The sequence below is a fragment of the Pteropus vampyrus genome, unplaced genomic scaffold (assembly GCF_000151845.1).
Source record: "Pteropus vampyrus isolate Shadow unplaced genomic scaffold, Pvam_2.0 Scaffold55, whole genome shotgun sequence".
NCBI classification, from domain to species: Eukaryota; Metazoa; Chordata; class Mammalia; order Chiroptera; family Pteropodidae; genus Pteropus; species Pteropus vampyrus.
The window spans coordinates 4,783,727-4,807,442 of NW_011888836.1; the positions used below are offsets into that span (position 1 = coordinate 4,783,727).

The 23,716-nt window shown below is 43.8% G+C and overlaps 1 protein-coding gene across 1 annotated transcript in view; it reads left to right on the forward strand.

Annotated features, from left to right (window-relative positions):
• TMEM241 (transmembrane protein 241) overlaps window positions 1-19,735 on the forward strand; it is a 118,391-nt gene extending 98,656 nt beyond the window's left edge. Inside the window, exons 13-14 of the mRNA XM_011360489.2 lie at window positions 3,710-3,774; window positions 17,414-19,735. Of these exons, the coding sequence (XP_011358791.1) occupies window positions 3,710-3,774; window positions 17,414-17,474 (126 nt within the window). The 3' untranslated portion in view covers window positions 17,475-19,735. The remainder of the gene's footprint in view (window positions 1-3,709; window positions 3,775-17,413) is intronic.
• Window positions 19,736-23,716: the final 3,981 nt, after the last annotated feature.

The window sequence follows — 23,716 nt, forward strand, 5'->3', positions numbered from 1 at the left end:
ATCCATCTCCAGAAATTTTTCATTATCTCAAACTGAAACTCCGCACCCATTAAACACTAACTTCCCATTCCCCATTCTTCCCAGGCCCCGAAAGCCTCATATTATACTCTATTTGAGTCTGACTATGCTAGGTACTTACTACAGGTGGAATCATACAGTATTTGTCCTTCTATGTCTGACTTATATTACTTAGCATAATGTCTTCAAGTTTCAATCAAGTCATAGCATATTACAGAATTTCCCTTTTTTTAAGGCTGAATAATATTCTATTGTATGTATAAACCACATATTGCTTGTCCATTCATCCATCAGTGGACACTTGAGTTGCTTCCAAATTTTGGCTATTGTGAATAATACTGCTGTGAACATAGGTTTGCACATTTGAGTCCCTGCTTTCTGTGGATTCTTTTTTCAAAAAAGCTGAATGGAGCTTGTGTAGACCCTTCTTGAGTTTCTGGCTGTGAGAGTCAGGGCGTAAGTTCTACTGCTCACTGCTGTGAAGTAGCCAGGCCCCTGGAGCAAGTCACACACCATCTCTGGGTCACAGTTTCCCCCACTTCTGAGCTTAGGGAATCCCTTCCACCTCTCAAGTTCCACCCCTAGGCGACGATGCATAAGACATTCTGTACCCAGACTTGCACAGGCAGCCACTCCTGGCTTCTGTTTGTTCCTCATTGGAATTAGAAGTGGAGTAGGCTCTTGGCATGAACAGATTTATCATTCATATTTTGAGTGTTCTTGAGCTGCCCTGGCAGCCTATGGCATATAGAAATCTACTTTTTGGCTGAGGTACAAATTTAAACCTCTCACACGGTGAGGTGGATGTGTGAGTGTAAGTCACTAAGTGGATAAGTAGGGCTGATCAACTGCCCGGTGCCAAATGCCAAAAGCAGCGAAGTATTGTCAGCTGCTATTCATCCTTATGCAGTGATTTTTCTAACTTTGACGATGTGGTGTGTGCGTGTGCATGTGTGTGTGTGTGTGTGTGTGTGTGTGTGTGTGTGTGAGAGAGAGAGAGAGAGAGAGAGAGAGAGAGAGAGACTCCAAAAAAAGAGAGAAGAGATCTGAATTCTAGGGTTGATAATGGAAATAAAAGAAAGTGCAGAAGCCTAAGAAACTGAAGGTTCTTACTGAAGTAGATTAAAAAGTGGCCCATCCAACTCCACAGCAGCTCTACAGTGCAAACAAGTTCACTGTACATTCTCTACAGAAACAAGACAATGCTATTTGTGAAATTTCAGCGAGTCAGCCAGCAGAATATATGCTCATTGAGAGATAAAAATTTAGAGAAGTTTGAAAAAGTGGCCCGGGAGAAAGGCAGGAGACTATACAAACATTTCCAGGAAGCAGCAGATGGCAAAGGCACCAGTGTGGCTACTAAACCAACCTTATTTTCAAGTAAGGGCTGGTTTGAAATTTTAAGATGTGTTTTTCTTGGCACAAGGTGCAGTTAATAGGAACAAGTAGGCCAGCTGTCTATCTCACAGCAGACGAGAATTTTCCTAAGCTAAAGAAACTCACAGAGGAACAGAGACACAAGTCCTTGGCTGTGACTATTAGCAGGGCATGTGGGAGGTGTCACCTTCACAGACTAGACTGAAAGTCATATGAAAAAGGCAATCAGAGAGTGAGGAGAGAAACTGTTCAAAGAAGGTTGTGAATATATATGTGTACCGAATTATCACATTGTGCACTTTGAATATGTACAATTATGTTTGTCAAGTATTCCTCAATAAAGTTGGAAAAAAAGAGAAAAAGGAGCTGATAAAAAGAAGCAAAGGACATGAAGACAATGGTGAAGAATTAGGAAAGCCTTTGGAAATTTAGTGATGTGTTCCAAGCTGCCAACAGCACTAATATCCTTCCATTGAATGGAGCCTTTTTCAGCAGTTCCAAAACATACATCTCCATTGGCACCACCCCAGGAAATGTTCAAGAAGTTGCAAAAGTAAAGGGGGATTAATAAAATTAACTTCGGTTAAGACTAAGGAAGCAAAGGAAGGAAAAAGGGAAGAGAAAATGACAACGAAAGTAAGAATAAAAGAGAAGGTGATAAAAATGGGTACAAATGAGATAAAATACTATTTCTCCAAACAGCTAAATGTAATAAGTTGGAACACCTAGATGAAATACATGTTTAGAAAAACTGAAAATGGCAAACTGCAATTAAAGAGAAGGAGAAGACTTGATCAGGACAGTGGTCATTACCCATTCTCAACTAGAAGCTTCCACAGTAAAGATTACTTTAACCCTTTATGGGAAAATAAGGAAAGCTGATGAACTAACTTAGGTGGTTGGTATCACCTTGTTTCTAAAACTAGATGATCGCTTTGCACGATAATAAAATTTTAGGCTCACTTGATTTATACCATAGATGCAGATGTCCTAAATAAAACAAAAGGAGGGTGGAATGGAAGAACAGGTACCACTTATGCTCTTTACGATAAAACCCAGTGCTCAGCACTTTGAAATATCTCTTTCCCGTTGCCCTTTGCAATTGTCTCTGTGACTCTGTTACCACTTCATTTTTGTTCTTGAAGACAGCACAGGCCTTCTTGTTCTCAAGGTTTTTGGCTACAAATCCATAAAGGGAAGCAAACAGAAAGTGACTCCAAATGGGTAAACTACAAAGGTTCCAAAGTCTCACGAAGTTTCCAAAGTCTCACAAAGTTTATCTACTGAGAGTTCCTGGCTCATATTTCCAGACTTCTTTTTGAGATGGTAAATGAATGACAATGAGACTTATTAAATGTACTTCCTTCTTACCATCTGCTCACTTGGAGACCTGAAGAGGCTTCTGACATAACATGTGAAGTCCCCTTTAGTGAGATGGTAGTTGACCTTTCCAAGGAGTGACCCATCCCAATACAGCCTACTTCTTACTTCTTGCAAGAAAGGAATTCTTAAGGGTGAACTTCCCAATGGAAGTTGTTTGGTATTTCAGAATGCAGAATACTGGGGAGACAAAAATCTTTTCCTAAGCAGACATTCCAAGTGTTGACAAAGTTGGGGCTTTGGTTCACGCACACTCTTTGTGCCAAATGTTTAGATGCTCTGTGGAAGTCTGAGTCCCGTTATTGCCATTTCTAAGAGACTTTTCTGTAATTCCTGGCTGAGAAAGATATGGGGGTAACCTCTTCCGTCTCCTTTGGAATCTAGATCTTTGCAAATAATTAACAAATAAATTGCTCCCTTCCACAGGAAGCACCTGGATTCTTAGAATGTGTGACATGGGCCAGAAAGAGGCATTAGGACAGAGAAGAGATGGCATTATGAGAAAAGGCAGATTGATAGTTTTCATCTGGAGGTTCTAGGAACAGGTTAATGAGCACCACTGACTTTGGGATTAATTCTGTGCAGACTAGATAAGATGGAAATGAGTGTTCTTACTACACCCTTGCCCTGGAGAGGATGAGTGAGGTGTTGGCTCTGTGTCTCTTCTTTTGAAGAGTTTGGAAATGAAATGCTTCTTTGAAGATTCCCACCTCCAAAATAGACTAGGATTTAGCACTTTCTGTACCAAATGCTTTGCTCAGAGGCAGCACTAAATACAGGACTAGGAAATGTGTGGGGAAAGGGACATGAGGTGGAAAGAAATGTTAATGTTGGAGATCTGAACTAACGTGAACTAAGCCTGTGCAAATGACTTTAGGGAAGGTCACTGAAGTCCTACCTCTCTGATGACCTTCTGTTGGAATTATTTCTGCAGGTGATCACAGCTGGTTTATCAATATTGCTGTTTGATATGATCCTGACCAGTGCAACTGTGGGATGGTAAGTCTTTGTTTGCATAGAAAGAGGAAATGAAAAGTAGTTATTTGGATTTCATCAGGATACTAATTTTTGCTCTCAAATATTGAAGAAAGGATATGTGTATTGGGTATATATTTTGACATTTAAATATACATTTAGAAGAGTGCGTATATCATGACTATACAACTTAAAGACTTTTCACTAGCTGAATACATTATACCTACTACAACCAGCAACCAGATCCAGACACAGAACATGACCAGTATACCTTCCAGCTACTCGTCCACACAAGAGTAAACATTATTGGTGACTCACTATTTATATATATAGCTATGTTTGGGTTTTTTTTCTTTGACCCTTCCATTTACTTTCTCTTAGACAAGTTTCAAATCACCCTTGTTTAGAATGTATCCACCCATTTGCTTAAAGACAGCACTGCATGTCCCTGTGATGTTTGAGCAGAGACCTGAAGGAAGTGAGGAAGTGAGTCATGGGGTTATTGGCGGAAATAGCAAGTACAAAGGCCCTGAGGTGGGAGTTGCTTTGTCTGCTTGAGGAGTAATGTGACCAGAGCAGCATGACAAGGAGAGTAGTAGTAGGAGATGAGGATAGAGAGGTGGTCAGCAGCTGACCATGTGAGGCCTTAAAGCCCATTGTAAAGGCTTGATTTTAGCTTGACTGAGAGGGGAGGCGATTAGAGGATTTTGAGCCACATGCTCCTTTGTCAAAAATGTATCCCTCTGTCTGCTGTGTGGAGAATATGCTATAGAGGGGGTGGGGAGGGAGCAGAAAAACTGATTAGAGGCTCTGGCAATGATCTAGATGCAAGATGGCTGAGAACAGGCTGGCAGCAATGGAAATGGTAGGGAGTGGTAGGATGCCTGCGGTGTACTGAGGGTAAAGGCAATAGGATTGGAGAGAAAGAGAGGAGTCTGGGAGAACTTATAGATTTTTGGCCTGAGCAGTGGAAAGAATTCAGTTGCCTTTCAGAGAAGGGAAATAATATATGAAGGGCAGTGTTCTGTAAGCGGGGTAGAGGGTTAGCAGGAGTCGGGTTGGAGATATTAGGACTGAGGTGCCTGTTACACCTGGGAGTTGAGATATCAGTAGGTAGGTGACTAAACTGGCCTGGAGATCAGGGGAGAGAGAGGCTTTCTGTGCCTTCACCCTGGCATCCGCGTTCCCACCTCAGAGCCTTTGGGCTCATCTGCTCAGCCTGGAGTGCTTTCCACCCAGCTTTGCGGTTGTCCGCCGACTTTCCTCCAGGTCTCTATATCCAGGCAACCTCAGAAAGGCCTTTCCTGACCACATTCTATAGAAAGTGTCCTCACTACTTCCTGTTTCCTTGGCTCTTTCCTTCCTGGTGGTTCCGATAGTCCTCACCTTCCTTGTTCACTGTTCTGCTCATTAGGGTCTGCCTCCCTCATAGAAGGTGGTGCCCCCCGCAAGGCGTATGGGCTCTGTGGTAGATGCAGGAGAGAGCTGGTGAAGGGCGTTAAACAGGTTATGACTCAAGCACATGGCTACTTTAGCGGGATGGCTGGGGCAGCCACATGGGACAATGACTTTGGAGAGGATACCCAGGAAATAGATGTGGTGGCTGTGATGGTAACTTCAGATCACACCTCTTGGAAAAGGCCACACAGCCGTGTAACATAGGCTGACTAGTGACAAGGACATGTGGAGGTTGCTCAAATGCCTTACTACCATAGAACGACAGCCCAATTGGAATGCTTCATCTTGCCCTTTAAAAACAGGCTACTGAGCTGTCTGTCTGTGACAGAGAAAACAGGTCCTATGGGCTTGTTTGGGCCAGGTGGTCACAGCCACACTGGGAACAGAATGACGCAGTCTTGTGCGTTCCACTTCCGAACACTCCACACAGACTCTGCCCATTGAAGAGCTGACCAAGTTAAGACTTTGCTCCCCTGCAGATTACTATATGCAAAGCAGTCGATGCCATCATCACCAAGGGTTTTGGTTGTTTTCTGCAGGGAGAGGAAGGTAGGGGGCGGGGGGTCAGGTCATGGTGAGTTTAAACTCTTAAAACTGCTAGTTATTTCCCTTATCAATGGGCATGCTTCCTTAGGGGAGTATATACTTATGTATTTTTAAGTTATATAGTAATATATCCTATTTATGAGATGTTTAAAACAATACAGAAATGTATCAAATAAAAGAAAAGCCTGTTATCTTCCATTTCCACTATTGTCACTTGTCAGAAGTCATGACAGTTTGGTTTAATGGTGAGAAAAATGCAATGTTTAGTTTAGGGATGTTTATGCCAATGAGGTGGGCTCTATTGTCTCTAAAATGAAACCACATAGAGTGGTGCTTTCCTTGTCACCCATAAGTAGTTTAGTCCTGGCTGGGTCTTCGCTCGGCCTATAGGTTGCTGGCCTGGTGACACACAGCTTTCTTTCCCTGTGACTATGGCTATCTCCTGCCTAGCCTGAATCACTGATGCAGCACATTGTGGAGAATAATTCATATTTGTTGTGGCTGCTTACTGGTCTACTGTCTTTTGATTTAGAAAAAAGAACAAGCGTAGGACCCCTTAAAAATAAAACTTGTTTCCATTCCAATTTTGATATATTGTTTAGCACAGGGGTTCCTAACCCCTGGGCTGTGGACCGGTACTGGTCTGTGGCCTGTTAGGAACTGGGCCACACAGCAGGAAGAAAGTGGCAGGTGAACGAGCAAAGCTTCATCTGCATTTGCAGCCACTCCCCAGTGCTAGCATCACCACCTTAGCTCCACCCCAGATCATCGTGCATTAGATTCTCCTAGGAGCACCAGTCCCTGCGCCAAAGAGTCTGGGGATTGCTGGTTTAGCATATCCCCCACCCCAACCCCTTGTAATGGCACTCCAAAATTGAGATGCAGACAAGGTTTAGAATAGGGTTTCATATTTCTTTACCAGTATTATTAAAAGAAAAATCATACTGTTGCTCAGCTTTATGGCATAGTTCTAGAAAATCAGCATTTTTCTCATGTTTGGGATCAGAGCAATTCTAAGAGCTAGTCCTCCATTTGCTTGCAAGTTGGACCTGCAGAATTGTCACCTGTTTGACTCAAGGACCGCAGTGCTGGTTGGTGGGGGCTGGCACTGGTGCCTGGGTGTGCCCATGGTAGCCTCCCATCTCCTAGGACTTCTCGTGAATAATCCCCTGGTGCTGTCGTAGCCACAGAAATAACGGTGTTGTTTTTAAATGTCGGTAGGCAATTCCTGCAGGATAAACGTGAGGAGCAGGACCAAACTCTGTGGACACCATAACGAGGAAGTGCAGGAGGTGACTTTGCATCCCATGTGGCATAGGGCTGGAAGGGGTTCATATAATAAACAGATATTTAATGAGGGCCTAATATGTGCCAGGAACCATTCTTGGATAAAAGTGGAAAATTGCAGGCCCTGTGGTGTCTAGATTTGCTTCTCTCCCTGCCTGAGGGCAGGTCCATATATAAACCATCCCAGACTGATAGAAATGAATCTTTTTGCTCACAGCATTCAGAAAAAGGGATTCCCGTCCTCTTTTGGGAGCCCCTAATGGGGAGCTCCAAGAAAAAAATGGAAGAAAAAGAAAAATTAGGAAATACTCCCTCACTCTTCTGTTCTTCCTCCTCTTCCTGGTCTCTCCTCTTCTTCTTTTTAATAATAATGACTAACCATTTATTGAGCAACTTACTATGTTTCAGACATTTTTACATTAATATTAGTTCATTGAGTTTCACAACAACCTCCAGGTTATCCCCATTTTAAAGATAAAGAAAATGAGGTCCAGGTCTGTGTGTGTCCAAGGCCCCATAACCTGCCCTGCACCTCCCTAGAACTGATTCAGGGAACACTAAGGATTTACCAGCAGTGTAGATAGTGTCTAGGTAGAAGTGGGCCATAAAGGAGGTGGAAGAAAAATTGGCCTACATCTTCCTCTTCCCACCAGTTCGATCATCTATAAAGTGCATCTAGATGATCTGATGGCAAACAGAAGGAGCATTACCCAGGGCTAGATAGCTCTGTCTCTTATTCAGGAATTGACATGGTGAACTGAGAACTTTTTAAGAAAAAGATCTCACTGTCTTCAATTTTTACTACTATAAGCTATAATTCTGTCAATCAGCTAAAACATTTATTGGGTGACTGCTGTATGCAAAATTTGCAGAAGTCATTAAGAAGCAGAAGACATCATCCAGCCCTCAAGAAGTTTTCAGGGGAAGGAGAAATCACAAAGATAATTTGTGGGGTAGATAGTAATTGAGCGCATAACAAATGTGAAGACTGAAGGAAAAGGCGAGGCCTTGGAACTGCCTTGAAACTAGATCTTATGCAGAAGGGAGAGGCTTAGCCAGGCTGTGGGTGGAAGAGGATCTGGCCCTTCTTGCCCCAGGAAGACAGGAAAGGATGGAGGGGCAGGAAGTGCTAATGGTGAGACAATGATGATAAGCAGAGCTGGGGCTGAGGGGCAGGGAGCCAATCCTATGCTCTCTTTCTTTCTCTGCACCTGTCTTTATGGGCCGGCACAACATAAATGGTGAGCAGGTTGGTGTCTAAAAACCCAACTGCCAAGTTATCCTAGTGCATTCTTGAGGCTGTTTCCCAATTTTATGTCTTAACCTTCATAGTTATAGTCTAAATTCTTGACAGTATTTTTCTTTCTTACAAATAAACCTCCATTGACCATATCTTGTACCGAATTTCAGAGTGAACTAAAAAAAAAAAAGAAAGAAAAGAAAAGAAAAAAACAGGTGTTGAACTGAGTGTGAGAAATGCAAGTGAGATGGTGCTCCAGTGGGAGGAATGCTAAGTCTGAATATTACAGCATAGTTGCTAAGAGGCCGAGTCTCCAGGCTGTTTCACATCCTGTGAACTTTATGGTATGCCCCAAACAAAAATGGAGAGAAAAGCATATGTACCCAAATCAAAGAAACAACATGTGTCATTATTGCAAAAGGAACCTTGACTTTGGAATTTCCTGATTTTTAAGAACCCTTGAGTTTAAGGATGGTTTGTTTTCAGCCTCCAAGAATTTTCCAACCACAAAGTGAACCACCAGAAGAGGAGTGTCAGACTGTATTTAAGATTTTCTTTCTTTTGCACAGAGCTGGTCTGCATTATCCATATACTCAGTTTTTTCAAGCCATGACTGGGTGACCAGTTCTAAGCTCCTGGGCAGGGGCAGGGCTGGTCTCTGCCTTGTGGGAGCTTAAATTAGTCAAAGGTCACAAAAGGCAGACCTGTTTTGTTTGCCTGGAAAGTTATCGTTTCCTATTTTTTACTTTTCAAATTTTTAATTAATCAACATTTAGAAATTAAGTGATTTCCCCATAAAAGTCCAGATCTCCAGATTCTTTTAAAAATGTGGAACGGCTGTTGTAGACCGGCACCTCCTCATGGCAGCTGTCACAGGAATGGGCAGAAGCTGCCCCCTCACATGACTGAGTCAGGATGGCGTCTCCCTGTCCAGGCTGGCTGAGACCAGAGTACCCAGTATTGTGTGACATCCTCATATCCATTTGCTTGTCGAGTCATTCATTCCACAAAAAGTGTCTGTTGGGCTCTGGGGCTACAGACACAGCTCTGACCCCAACAAAGTCTCCATCTAGGAGATGAGTGCTCATGTCATTATTTATCTTCTTGGGTGGCAACAGCTTCGGGGCTCAAAATAAATTATCATCTAAAGTAGAGTTTCTCACCCTCAGTGGACATTTCGGGCCAGATAATTCTTTGTTGTGGGGACCTGTCCTGTGCTTTGTAGGGTTTTTAGCAGCAAACTCGAGCCGCAGCCAACTAGATGTTGTAACAACCGAAAATGTCTCCAGATATTGCCAAATGTCCCCTCGGGGGCAAAATCACCTTAGCTGGGAATCACAGATCTAAAGGTTTGTGGTGTTTCATGGAGAAAACGCCATTTGAAATTTCAGCAAGATCTTAAGGAACTTGTTGATCTAATTAGAGATTTGGATCAGCGTAAGTGTCAAGTCCTCAGCAGCTCCTTCCACCTCGTCTGTGCACAGCCTGGTCAGCACACATCATGCTGAGTTAGGTATGCACACCACATCCGCTTGTCGGCTGTGAGCTCCTCTAGGAGAGGAACCACGTTTTATTCACCTTTTTTGTCTCTCCACCTAGCACTAGGTGCTTGCTGAACAAACGAGTGTCCAGCCTTCTAAATACTATACCCAAGAAAAATTATAAACCTAAGTACCTAATGTTGGTCAACTTTTAAAGTCTTTAATTAAAAGTAAATGCTCTTGTCCAGCTAATGATCTTGTTTTAAATTATTAAAACAAATCTATGGCAAGACTAGTAATTTAAATATCCAGATTAATATTTAATTATTCATTTTTTAATTAACAGAGTTTTATGGTATGTATTGATATGAATTCCCTGTATTCCAAAACGTCAGCAAAGAGGATTCAATTGATAAAAAAATAAAAGAAAAAAATTCTGAACTGTGTCCCTGTCAAGAAGAATTAGTTGTGGGTACCTCCTCTTTGTATGCTTAGACAAGATGAGTCACTGTTCTCTTTAGTGGTGTACGCACACACAGAGAAAGAAATAACCAAGACACAACCTCTTTGTTCTTAGGATTTCATGATCAGCTTCTAGCCTGGCCAGACATTCACTGAGCCTGCCATTGATACTGGGTTACCAACGTGAACATTGCTTGAACTTGATCCTAACATAAACCTTGCTAAAACCAAGAGTCTTTAGTAAATGATCTTGCACTATCTTTGAGTAAAGATATCTCATACCTTTAATTTTAGGGAACTGCATGGAGACTGCCCAAGTCTACTTATAGGAAGAATGGATTTAGGGGTGACAAAGGAACTTCTCCCAACACACCACAAAATACACCTAGGATTACAATGTTTGAAATTTATCAAGTTTCCATTTGAATTAAAAATTCGAAACCTCTTTAAAATGATAAGAAAAACCTGCCGAATAACTATTGCTTATTACCTCACAGCACAGAATAATTTATCAGATTATAAACTGTCATTCAGTAAGTCCCCAAGGGAATGGTATATTATATTAGGCAGATACGGTTTTGTTGAGGAAAAAAACAAAAATAGTTGGATTATAGATGGGAGAAGGGGGAGCAAGTATAAGAATTCCATATGTTGACAAAAGAACATCCAAACCTACCAAAAAGTTTCATAAGAGTTTATTTGAGCCCAATTTTGAGGACATACCCAGAAGCAAGATCTCAACAGCTTGAGAAAATGCTGCCCAAAATGGCAGTTTTCCAGTTCCTTTTATGCATTAGAATCAAAGGAGAAAACGTAAGGAGGCATGAGAAAGCAGGGAAATCTCTAGGATTGGCTACAAAGCAAATGGAGTAACAGATACTTCTTTTATGTCGGCAGGTACAGGATAGTTAGTAATTAACATTTATAGCACAGAGAGATGGTATGCAGGGAACAAGATAACAATGAGATGTTCTGTGGTCTCCTGCTCTGGCAATTTTGTTCTCTGGTGCCAGCAGTTGTGCCTTTGAGGGGTCTTAGAAAAGAAAATTACTCTGACATTTCAAAGGTATGTTATCCTAGGTGCATAAAAACAGTGGACAGGGCTCACTTAAGGTAAAGATTGACCTTTGCCAAAGAAGCTGTAAGCCTGGGATGTGACTACCCGCCATGGCTTGCCCAGTTAGGAATTTATGATCAGACCATTCTGTGTGGTTACTTTTGGTCACTGAGCTTGGCAGAACTGCCATGTGGCCTCCCTGAGCTTGTCAGTTTTATTACATAGTCCCTTTTTCATTCACACATCATTCATTGAGTAAATATTTTTTGGGTGCTGCATTAAGTACTGGGCCTCCAGCTGGGAAAAGGATACAGTCTCTGTCCTCTGTCTAGTGGGTTCAGTAGGAATTCATTGAATAACCACAATAATAAATAAATGTAAAATTGAAATGGGGCCTTTGGCTCCTTTTGAGAGAAAAATGAAGGACTGGAGAAATGCTGAAAATAAACCCCTGGAACAGAAGCTAGTGATGAATATTTTTGGCTGGGTATGCTCTGCAATCTGATGTTTATGCCTTGGTTACATGAAGTTTGTTCATTTCAGGAATGATGGGGATTACAAGATTTGCAAACAGTTCAGTAAAGCTCTGACTTAAATAGTTGTAATGCTATTAAGATTCCTGTACCCCATGTCAGCTTCTCCTGCTGTTTAGAAAACAGCATCAAAGCTCACTTCCCTGGCTCTCTTAACAGTAAACTGAATCAAGGTTTGTTTTCATTTTAGCATACACTAAGCTGCTTTGGTGTTTCAGAAACTAGCTAAGCCAAAGGGATGAAATGCAAAGTTATTACACTTCAGCATTTTTCTAAGGCTAGGGGAGTAAAGTGGCAGAGAGCCAGCTGATAGCCTGTTCTTCTCCCTGGTGATTAAGGAGGATTAGTGGAAATTATAGGAAACACTGAGCCCCCAGTTACATTTGCAGAAATAAAACCCTCCCAAATCCCAAACACTATGCAGCCCCTGCATCAGGTCATGGTGACTCTGCACTTGCCCAGGTGTGAGAAGATGGTGTATGCATTCTTTAAGGAAGGTTCAGGGGAACAGCCCATCTGCTTGAAGGGAAAAGCCAGGTCTTTAGAGGTGAGCCAGTGTACGAAAAAAAGAATGACTTCTCCTTCACAGTCACTTCATCCAAGGAGAAGAGGCAATAGAACGCTGCAGCCTCTGAGTCCTGAATAGACCGAGGATAACCAAAGTGTGTCATGTTCCAAAACATGGTCTTTTGGAACTTGGGCCCCAGTTTCACAGAGAAGCAGTCCTATAAACAATGACTGTAGATCTAAGAAAGTCCTCAGAAATTAATTTTGTTCATAATGTAGACACCAACTTCAGCTACATTATTATGAACTAAATGTATGTTAAAGAGAATTTATCAACTTATTGTAACTCTAATATTTCCATAGGAAAGAGGAAAGTACATTCCAACTTGGAGCTTAAGATTCTAGGCATACAGCTCCCACATGCCCCTCTCCTTTCCAGCCCAGTGGTTAGCCTGGGTTGGGGGGACATCCTCCCAGACCACTCCCCCAGGACCTGGCTACATGACTAGCACGTCTCTCTACCCTCACCCAGGGCCTTTAGTCACCAAGGAAAGGAGATGGTGGTGGTTCAAGGGATTTTCCCACTCTCTAGGGGTGACAGGTGGGTGATGAAGGAACGGATTTGTTCTCTATGGCTCCAGGAAGCAGAACTTAGTTCATAGCCAAGGTTGTAAGGAACAGCTGTTGGGTCAGTATGAGGGAGGAACCATGTGCTTCCACAAATAAGATGCCCATGGAAGCTTGCTGGAATCCTGTGGCTAGAGATTCGACAGTGGGACAGGCTTGCTTTGCACAGCACGATGTGCCCCTCACTAGAAGTCTTCAAGCAGAGATCGAGAAGCCAGCCGTGAGGGCCAGTGAGTACGGATTGCTCTGTTGGGAGGGCAGTTGACCAGCAAATAATAATATTTTATTGCTTATTCATTACAGGCCAAGCACAGGGGTAGATTGCTTCAGAGATCTCCTTCGAAGCCTCACAGAGACTGTTAGGTGTGATCATGTCCTGTGGTACAGATGAGGAAAAATGAAGGCTGAATATCGTGCCTGGGATTACATAGCTAATAAATGTGTGAGCCGTAATTGGAACTCAGCTTACTGTTTTTATATTCTCACACTTAGTAGATTCATTTCTATACTAAAAGTGGCAAATGGTACAAGTTATCTATATGTCAGAGTCACCCACATAGGTGACATTTCTCACTGGAAATATAGTGCACAGCCTACACATGTTTCGCATATTCAGTACCCCAGATAGATGTTAGAAATATCAAGGTGCCACAGCCTGAATGCCTGAGTGGATGTGTGTTGTGTGCGGGTGTGTTGTGTGCGGGTGTGTTGTGTACGGGTGTGTTGTGTACGGGTGTGTTGTGTATGAGTACAAGGGAGGATTGGGATATCGGGCGGGTGGATTGGAGAGGAACAGAAGAAAACAGTAGACTGGAAAGGGCTGTTGGAACCTTTGAGCACGGGCATTTCATAATCGGGGAGACCCCGGCCCCATCATCATCCTTTACTGATGACCCAGCCCGGCCCCCAGAAGTGCTTTTTGGGAAGAATGACAGGGGATTCAGACAGACATCAGATTGTCTACTGAGAAGTTTAAAATAGAAAACATCCAGACCTTTGAATGTATTAAATTTTAGGCATGTTAAAATATTTAACTCTCCTTTTTCTTACAGTCTTCAGTTCTCCCACTGCTTTTTCATTTTCAAAGCACTGACCACGTTTATTTCTGCTCCAATGCGAAATTCATGATTTTTCCATTTGTATTTTCATCTTTAAGTGCTTCTTAGAAAAGAAAATTACTCTGACATTTCAAAGGTATGTTATCCTAGGTGCATAAAAACAGTGGACAGGGCTCACTTAAGGTAAAGATTGACCTTTGCCAAAGAAGCTGTAAGCCTGGGATGTGACTACCCGCCATGGCTTGCCCAGTTAGGAATTTATGATCAGACCATTCTGTGTGGTTACTTTTGGTCACTGAGCTTGGCAGAACTGCCATGTGGCCTCCCTGAGCTTGTCAGTTTTATTACATAGTCCCTTTTTCATTCACACATCATTCATTGAATAAATATTTTTTGGGTGCTGCATTAAGTACTGGGCCTCCAGCTGGGAAAAGGATACAGTCTCTGTCCTCTGTCTAGTGGGTTCAGTAGGAATTCATTGAATAACCACAATAATAAATAAATGTAAAATTGAAATGGGGCCTTTGGCTCCTTTTGAGAGAAAAATGAAGGACTGGAGAAATGCTGAAAATAAACCCCTGGAACAGAAGCTAGTGATGAATATTTTTGGCTGGGTATGCTCTGCAATCTGATGTTTATGCCTTGGTTACATGAAGTTTGTTCATTTCAGGAATGATGGGGATTACAAGATTTGCAAACAGTTCAGTAAAGCTCTGACTTAAATAGTTGTAATGCTATTAAGATTCCTGTACCCCATGTCAGCTTCTCCTGCTGTTTAGAAAACAGCATCAAAGCTCACTTCCCTGGCTCTCTTAACAGTAAACTGAATCAAGGTTTGTTTTCATTTTAGCATACACTAAGCTGCTTTGGTGTTTCAGAAACTAGCTAAGCCAAAGGGATGAAATGCAAAGTTATTACACTTCAGCATTTTTCTAAGGCTAGGGGAGTAAAGTGGCAGAGAGCCAGCTGATAGCCTGTTCTTCTCCCTGGTGATTAAGGAGGATTAGTGGAAATTATAGGAAACACTGAGCCCCCAGTTACATTTGCAGAAATAAAACCCTCCCAAATCCCAAACACTATGCAGCCCCTGCATCAGGTCATGGTGACTCTGCACTTGCCCAGGTGTGAGAAGATGGTGTATGCATTCTTTAAGGAAGGTTCAGGGGAACAGCCCATCTGCTTGAAGGGAAAAGCCAGGTCTTTAGAGGTGAGCCAGTGTACGAAAAAAAGAATGACTTCTCCTTCACAGTCACTTCATCCAAGGAGAAGAGGCAATAGAACGCTGCAGCCTCTGAGTCCTGAATAGACCGAGGATAACCAAAGTGTGTCATGTTCCAAAACATGGTCTTTTGGAACTTGGGCCCCAGTTTCACAGAGAAGCAGTCCTATAAACAATGACTGTAGATCTAAGAAAGTCCTCAGAAATTAATTTTGTTCATAATGTAGACACCAACTTCAGCTACATTATTATGAACTAAATGTATGTTAAAGAGAATTTATCAACTTATTGTAACTCTAATATTTCCATAGGAAAGAGGAAAGTACATTCCAACTTGGAGCTTAAGATTCTAGGCATACAGCTCCCACATGCCCCTCTCCTTTCCAGCCCAGTGGTTAGCCTGGGTTGGGGGGACATCCTCCCAGACCACTCCCCCAGGACCTGGCTACATGACTAGCACGTCTCTCTACCCTCACCCAGGGCCTTTAGTCACCAAGGAAAGGAGATGGTGGTGGTTCAAGGGATTTTCCCACTCTCTAGGGGTGACAGGTGGGTGATGAAGGAACGGATTTGTTCTCTATGGCTCCAGGAAGCAGAACTTAGTTCATAGCCAAGGTTGTAAGGAACAGCTGTTGGGTCAGTATGAGGGAGGAACCATGTGCTTCCACAAATAAGATGCCCATGGAAGCTTGCTGGAATCCTGTGGCTAGAGATTCGACAGTGGGACAGGCTTGCTTTGCACAGCACGATGTGCCCCTCACTAGAAGTCTGCAAGCAGAGATCGAGAAGCCAGCCGTGAGGGCCAGTGAGGACGGATTGCTCTGTTGGGAGGGCAGTTGACCAGCAAATAATAATATTTTATTGCTTATTCATTACAGGCCAAGCACAGGGGTAGATTGCTTCAGAGATCTCCTTCGAAGCCTCACAGAGACTGTTAGGTGTGATCATGTCCTGTGGTACAGATGAGGAAAAATGAAGGCTGAATATCGTGCCTGGGATTACATAGCTAATAAATGTGTGAGCCGTAATTGGAACTCAGCTTACTGTTTTTATATTCTCACACTTAGTAGATTCATTTCTATACTAAAAGTGGCAAATGGTACAAGTTATCTATATGTCAGAGTCACCCACATAGGTGACATTTCTCACTGGAAATATAGTGCACAGCCTACACATGTTTCGCATATTCAGTACCCCAGATAGATGTTAGAAATATCAAGGTGCCACAGCCTGAATGCCTGAGTGGATGTGTGTTGTGTGCGGGTGTGTTGTGTGCGGGTGTGTTGTGTACGGGTGTGTTGTGTACGGGTGTGTTGTGTACGGGTGTGTTGTGTATGAGTACAAGGGAGGATTGGGATATCGGGCGGGTGGATTGGAGAGGAACAGAAGAAAACAGTAGACTGGAAAGGGCTGTTGGAACCTTTGAGCACGGGCATTTCATAATCGGGGAGACCCCGGCCCCATCATCATCCTTTACTGATGACCCAGCCCGGCCCCCAGAAGTGCTTTTTGGGAAGAATGACAGGGGATTCAGACAGACATCAGATTGTCTACTGAGAAGTTTAAAATAGAAAACATCCAGACCTTTGAATGTATTAAATTTTAGGCATGTTAAAATATTTAACTCTCCTTTTTCTTACAGTCTTCAGTTCTCCCACTGCTTTTTCATTTTCAAAGCACTGACCACGTTTATTTCTGCTCCAATGCGAAATTCATGATTTTTCCATTTGTATTTTCATCTTTAAGTGCTCTACTAGTCTAAGTGAAATAAAAGGATTTGGAGATTATCACCTTAATAATTCTACAATTATGGATACCTGCATGGCTTCATAGCCATCAATCCTCTTTAGCAAAAAGCGCCATACTGCTCCGTGGGAAGCCGTCCTCTGGTGTTTGCACCAGAGATCACGAACCAAAGCACAGTCACCTCCACCTGGTCAGGATGAGTGGATACCTTACCTTCTTCCCTGAGGGAAGGTATCAAACCCACCTCACAGCCCACTCCCCTCCCAGCGCATGGCCGAGGTTTACTCTGGATGGACAACGGGGTGGTTCTTGGGCCTGACCTGGCAGTGGGATGAGAGTCCCAGCAGCAGAATGAGGGGCACCCCTTATTCTGCTGTATGTGGCACCAGGCAGCCTCCAGGCTTGAGGGAACGCAAAGCTGACCTCTTGCCATTTTTTGCAGCCTCCTGCTTGGTGGACTTGGAGAAGCCTTGCTGGTTTTCTCAGAGCGGAAGGGAGTCTAAAGGCGACCGCAGAGAAAGGAGACTCACTGGCCACCGGCCGGAGAACACAGCAAGGATGATGTGACCACCGCTTCTCACTGTATCAAGGAGAACTCTTTCTGGGGGTCTCTGGGCCTCTGCAGAGAACGGACGGCGTTGTGTCTTCCCACTTTGAGAGGCTCACTGGAGGCCCGCTGACGATGCTGTCCTCACTTGTGCAGACACAGATGCGGGATTCCCCCTATGTGGTGGGGATGGCCCTGCCTTGCCTGACATGCAGACCTCCTTATTAAACACGCTTCCCCAAACGCTCCGCTTCCACTCCATGGTAGCGGGCCCAAGGTATTTTGTTGCATTTTTGGTTTTGTTTTGTGTTTTTACATTTTTTGGAGACTCCTGGGGATGTCTTTTCCTTGCTCTCACGCTGGCTTATCTAGAGCCCTCACTCACCCGCTTACGAGCATAGAGAGAATTCCTTGAGAGGGCTTTCACTCAGCCCGGGGGCAGAGATGGGGGTTGCAGGTGGCCCTGGGCCAAGGAAGAAGCTAGCAAGAACACTATTACTCCAGAGCGAGTGCTGAGGCCTTTGTGGTTGTGTGTTGTGTTGTATTGAATTCTGCACACTTTTTTGTTCACCATTGGGTTAACTTGGTACTAAATGATCAGAGGGTTTATAAGCACTGATAGATATCCTCCCTGGGCAGGTGAAAAAAAAGAAACAAACATATAACATATGGATACAGACAAATTTATATTCATATTCCTTAAAGCTTTTAATCTATTTAATTCCCAGTATCTCAAAGGAAATTTCAAGTCGTTGAATGCTGAAGTATTTTTTCAGACCAGATTAAAACTGGATTAAAACTCTAAACCTTGCCTCTATGGGAATCAAAAGAAGTGAATTAGCATGAAATGGTTATTTGATTCTGAACCCACAACGAAGGTTTAAGAAAATTATGTCTAACTCTAAATATTTCTGCTTGGAACAGGTTTTTTGAATACCTCATTACTCTGCCAGGTGTCAATTTTGGTCTTTTGAGATATGGAAAGTAATGAAGTCCAGCGAGTCTTCTCCAGGCAGGAAGCCAGGCCCTGCAGTGTTGGACACCTACCACCTACCTCACTGATGTTCTGAGAACCCCCCTCAGCACCTGGGGAGTGAGCCTTGTCCATTCTCAGCCCTGTGAAGAATAGGGTCAGTGCCCATCCTTTCTGCATGTTTTTTTCCAACATGTTGAAAAAAGAAAAAGAAAAGGAAACAAATAGAAATGGATATGGTTGTTTAGGACTCCAGCACCTTAAATTTATTTCTTGTCTTTTCCTGGTCTCTGCTTGCCATTTAAAGTAAAGATGTTCAGAGTAGCCTTTACACATAGTTTTAATTTGCTCTTGTTCTTCATCTGGGATATCAAACTTTCTTCAGACTGAAGACCAAATAGAAAATCTGAGTTTAGAACTTTCCTTATTTATTTATTTATTTTTGCTCCCACAAAACTTTCTCTGGACAGCTGAAGCCAGTTCTTTTCCATTTGAGGAAAGTGGCATCTGTCCAAATGACATCTTATGCCTGTATTTCCAAGTGCCATTTATGCAAATAGAGATTCCTAAGGCTGGAAAGAACTATGCGCAGTTCAAGACCAGTTGCCTGTTTCCAGCAAGACTGACCTCAAACACTTTGGCTGAAAAGTTTTAGATTTTTTTTTTTTTTTTTTTTTGATTAAGAATCTCTAGCAAGGGTTTTTTGTTTTTGTTTGTTTGATTTTTAAAATTCGTATTCCAGAGTCTCGTTTTTAAAATCTCAGATTTCTTACTTCGACACCAGCAAGAGGCAGAGGATAAGGTGTTTCTTTAGTATACAATCCTGTTTCCTTCAGCTTCTATCTCAGGCTTTTTTCTTCAAGCTTCAGCCACTACGTTTTATGCTCAAGTTCACATGCTCAGCTTTGAATGCAGGGTGAGCCCAAAGGCCTATAAAACTAGGGGCTGGCCCAGGTCATTGCAGCTCCTTAACCCTCATTTTCTGTGGCTCTCTGGGCCCAGTGCCCCTGGACGGGGACTCTCCAGGAAACCCCAGTACTCATTTTTACCCAGAATGATCCATTTGGTCATGTCCTGTCTGGGTCCTGATTACCTTAGGCCCTGTTGGCCACAAGTCAAAACCAGGGTGTTTTCTTTTTTTTCATTTGTACAAATAAAGAATATTCTTTCTGTCAAGACAAGCCAGGTTCTGTATGATTGTATATTATTACTAATCTGCTATGGATATAAAGAAAAAGAAACCATATATTTGGTAATTGGCCTTTCTTTCTCTTCTTTTCAACCACAGCAGGAGAGTATTGCAGAAAAGGTTGTCATCCTTGGGGAGAGTGTTCTTGCATTTTAAACACAAACCCAGAATTCTACCAATATCCAGGCCACTTAGCTCTGGACAAGGAAGGGCCACCCAACTCCTCCTTCTAGTCCTGCACTGTCCAGTAGGGCCACCATAGCTACGTGTGGCTACTGAGCACTGAAAAGGGGTGGGTCCAATCTGGCTGTGCTGTGAGTGTAAGTACACACCGATTCGAAGACCTAGTGTTAAGATAAAGGGTTTCAAAAATCTTATAATAATTTTTATACTGATTACATGTTGCAATATTTTTGATATATGGAATTAAATGAAATATATCATCAAAATTAATTTCTCTTATTTTTACCTTTTTTAAGGAGGCTGCTATAAAATTTTAATTTATATGTTTGGCTCACGTGATGTGTCTCTTGGTCAGTGCTGATCTAGAACAGGTGTTCTACACTAGACCAGGGAAGTGGCAAAGGAAAGTAGGTTCGATGTAGCTGCTAGAGTTACCAACCCAGTAATGATACCTAAGACAGTTTGTGGTTGAGAACTTGTTATATGCCAAGCACTGCGCAAGGTACTTTCGATGCATCTTGTCGTTTATTCTTCCCAATGGTGAGGCAGACAACATCCGTCCCCATTTTACCTAGGAGATTCAGAGTTTCAGTAACTTTTCCAGGGTGACCCAGCTCGGACTCAAACCAGCTCTTTCACACTCAGCCTATTCTTCTCAGCTTTACTGTGGAGAGTTCTGTTGAGAAGGAGAGGTGGAATCCCCCGCATTTTACCAGAGGTCATCAGTTCTCAGAGAAGTGCTTCCCTGTGTAGTCTTCACATCTGTGAGGTCATTTGTGACTTTCTCCCTGGGGCCACTTTCTCTCCCTTTGCCAAAGGGCAGGGTCTGTGGCCAGAGTCCCGGCTGCCTACCCAGAGTGTTCCGGTCCCTCCCTTCAGCCTCTTTGATTGGGTTGTGTTGTGACCTGCCCTGCGTGGAGCTGGAGCAACTAGGAGCGCTTTGGGAATGGTACCGCTCTCACCCGAAGTGTAACTCTAGGTGTTTCCAGAACAACCAGCCACTATTGAATTCTCAGGCCTAGTTTTTTGGGGATTGGCACATTCAGGTAGCCAAGGGGTTCGAAGGTTGAAGGAGTCTGAGCAATGGTGCCAAGAGAGGACACCCTTCTCTTCATTGGGTCTGCAGGCCCTCCAAAGGAAGTACGATCACAGATGTGAATGAAACAATAAGCATGTAAGAATACAATATGTGGTTAGTGCTTGGAACATGATATCTTTCTTGAACAGTTATCTTGGACAAAGTATTGAAATAGAAGTGAAATCACCTGGAGGTTCGAGTGGTTGGGACTTTTGGGGGGTCAGTAGTCCTTTGATCCTTGTTCCAGGGAAAGCCAGTTAAAGGTGTAAGGCTCTTGGGCTTCTCCCAGCCACCCTCAGCACCCTCGGCTTGAGACTCTGTCCCTCAGCCCAGCACAGAGAGAAGCTGTGGTGCTTTGCCCCACAGATGCCTCACCTCCACCTCAATGGTATATATGCCCCTGTGTAGTTCTTGTCCCTTTCTCTTGAATCTGGGCTGGCTCTGTGACTTTCTTGTGGCCAATAGGATGTAGTAGAAGTGATACTACATGACTTCCAAGGCCAAGTCAAAACCGCCATGCTACATCTGCCTTCGTTTTTTGGAACAGCCTCTGGGAGTCCCAGGATGACGTGTGGAAGTCTGACTACCTTGAACCTGCTGTGTTGGAGAGACCAAATGCAGGTGCTCCAGTAGACAGTCCCCACTGAGCACGGCCTTCTACCCTTCCAACAGGCCACCACACCTGTGAGGGAAGCTCTCCTGGATCCTGAAGACCAGCCCATCAGGCAGCTGAATGCCTTCAAGTGAACCTCAGTCAATGCCAGTGGGGCAGAAGAATCGCCCAGCTAAGCAGTGTCTGCCTGAATTCTTAACGACAAAATCATGAAACACAGTAACGTTGTTTTAAGCCAATAGGTTTTGGGAAAATGTGTCACACAGCAACAGATAATAGAGCAGAGGTTCTCAAATGCTGTTCTTCCTGGCAGATTTAATCTGAGCACTCTGAGCGTCCCCACTAAGTAGCCCCTTACTCCAAGAGAACCAGTCTCTGCTCCAGCTGACCTGCAGCGCCAGAGCCACCTTGAGGAGGAGGGCCCCAGGCGACTGTCCACGGCTTACTCAGACCTCAAGTACAGGGCGGCATCTGTACCCTTAAGTCAAAGTACCTCACTTTCTCATTCACTCAAAAGATATTGAGAACCCTCTGTGTGCAGGCTCTGCTTTGGGTTTTGCGGCCATAACCATGAACAAGACAAGCCCTCAGGAAGTCGACTTCCTAGTTGTAGAAACAGACAATAAACAAGTAAATAATAGAATTTCAGTGAGTTAAGCGCTTTTAAGAAAATAAAGCCAAGAAGGAAAGCACACACTCTTCTGAGCATCTCATGAAAGAAAGAATTTCTCTTCCAAAAGATACAGTCTCACACACACTCATACACACACACACACACACACACACACACACACACACACATGCACACGCACACATACACACACAATGTAGCATATAGTTGGAGGGATTTATTTTCCCTGAAGTCTGTCTTTTGAACCTCTAGGGTTATGGATTCTAAGTTAAAAACCATTTTAGCGGATACAGGGTGAAGTCAAGGATCCCCAGAGGTTGAATGTGCTACCCTCTCTCCTCAGTGGTTCTGAGGAGAAGCCAGGTCAAATAATGAATCAGTCTTGTGCAGACACTGGCCAGCCATAGAAGTCTTGGCCCTGCCTGTGGGATGCTCTCAGTCTGGTGCAGGAAATGAGATGTACAGACTTGAAAATGGACCTCATGGTGAATTTCAAGGACACGACACCCATGATAAGCACCTGAGGAAATGCTGGGAGTTAGAAGTCCCTTCCAGCTGTGTGACTCTGCACCGAGGCGTATTGTGGGCCATACAGTGTTGCACAAAGTGCTTTACTCCTATGCATCGCACTTAATCCTCACAAGGAGCCTCTGGTGGAGGAATCCTTGCCCTCATTTGTGGAGCGGGTAGAGACAGAGAAGGTGAGTAACTTCCCTGAGGTCCTGCTAGTTAGAGGCGCAGGAGAAATTGAAGAAGGCTGTCTCACCACGCAGCCCTTCCTCTCTGCCTTCCCCATGCAAATGAGCAGAGTTGGAGGTGGGGACTGCTGGCCATGGTCAGTGGTCAGTGAGTGAGTTGCGGAGTGGCGAGGCCAAAGCCTGTGAGAGGCCGGAAGGTGGGTTGGGCCAGCCCAGGGAGTGATTTGAATGCGGGGATGGGAAATAATCTTTGTGGGTTACTATGATGCTCCAGATGGGGTTCAGGTGCCTCCCACACATTCTGTCATCTACGCTTCATACCCTGAATGGTCTTGCTTATAGATCAGGCCTCCTAAACTCTAACAGGACAGGACACCTCCCCAAGCTCATCGCTTCTAAGCCAAGATTCCAAAGTCGCCTTTCGTAACCAAGTGGCCCTGCCCCACCCCCATGTGATGAGTTGTCTGTGGGCATTGTCTGCCTACCTCGCAACCCCTTTGAGCAAACCTGAGGAGCCAAGTCCCCAGGAGGCAGCCCTTCTGCAGGGCGCAGGGCGCAGGACGCAGAGCAGTGCTGCTCACTGCGCAGGGTGTTGGCGGCCTGCAGAACTGCCTCCCATCCTCTGAACTGGGCAGCAAACCTCTGGGAAGGCCGAGCCCATTCTAGAGCTTGCACAAGGCTTCCTCTGTTCTGGAAACATTTCAGAGAGGGCAGACTTCTTGTGCTCCCCAGTGAAACGAAGGATTCTTTGCTCCTGCTGTGAGCTGATTTTCAGCGGCCTGATCAGCAGAGGCTTGCCCTTAGTAAAACAAACAGTACCGTGTAAGCCTTCA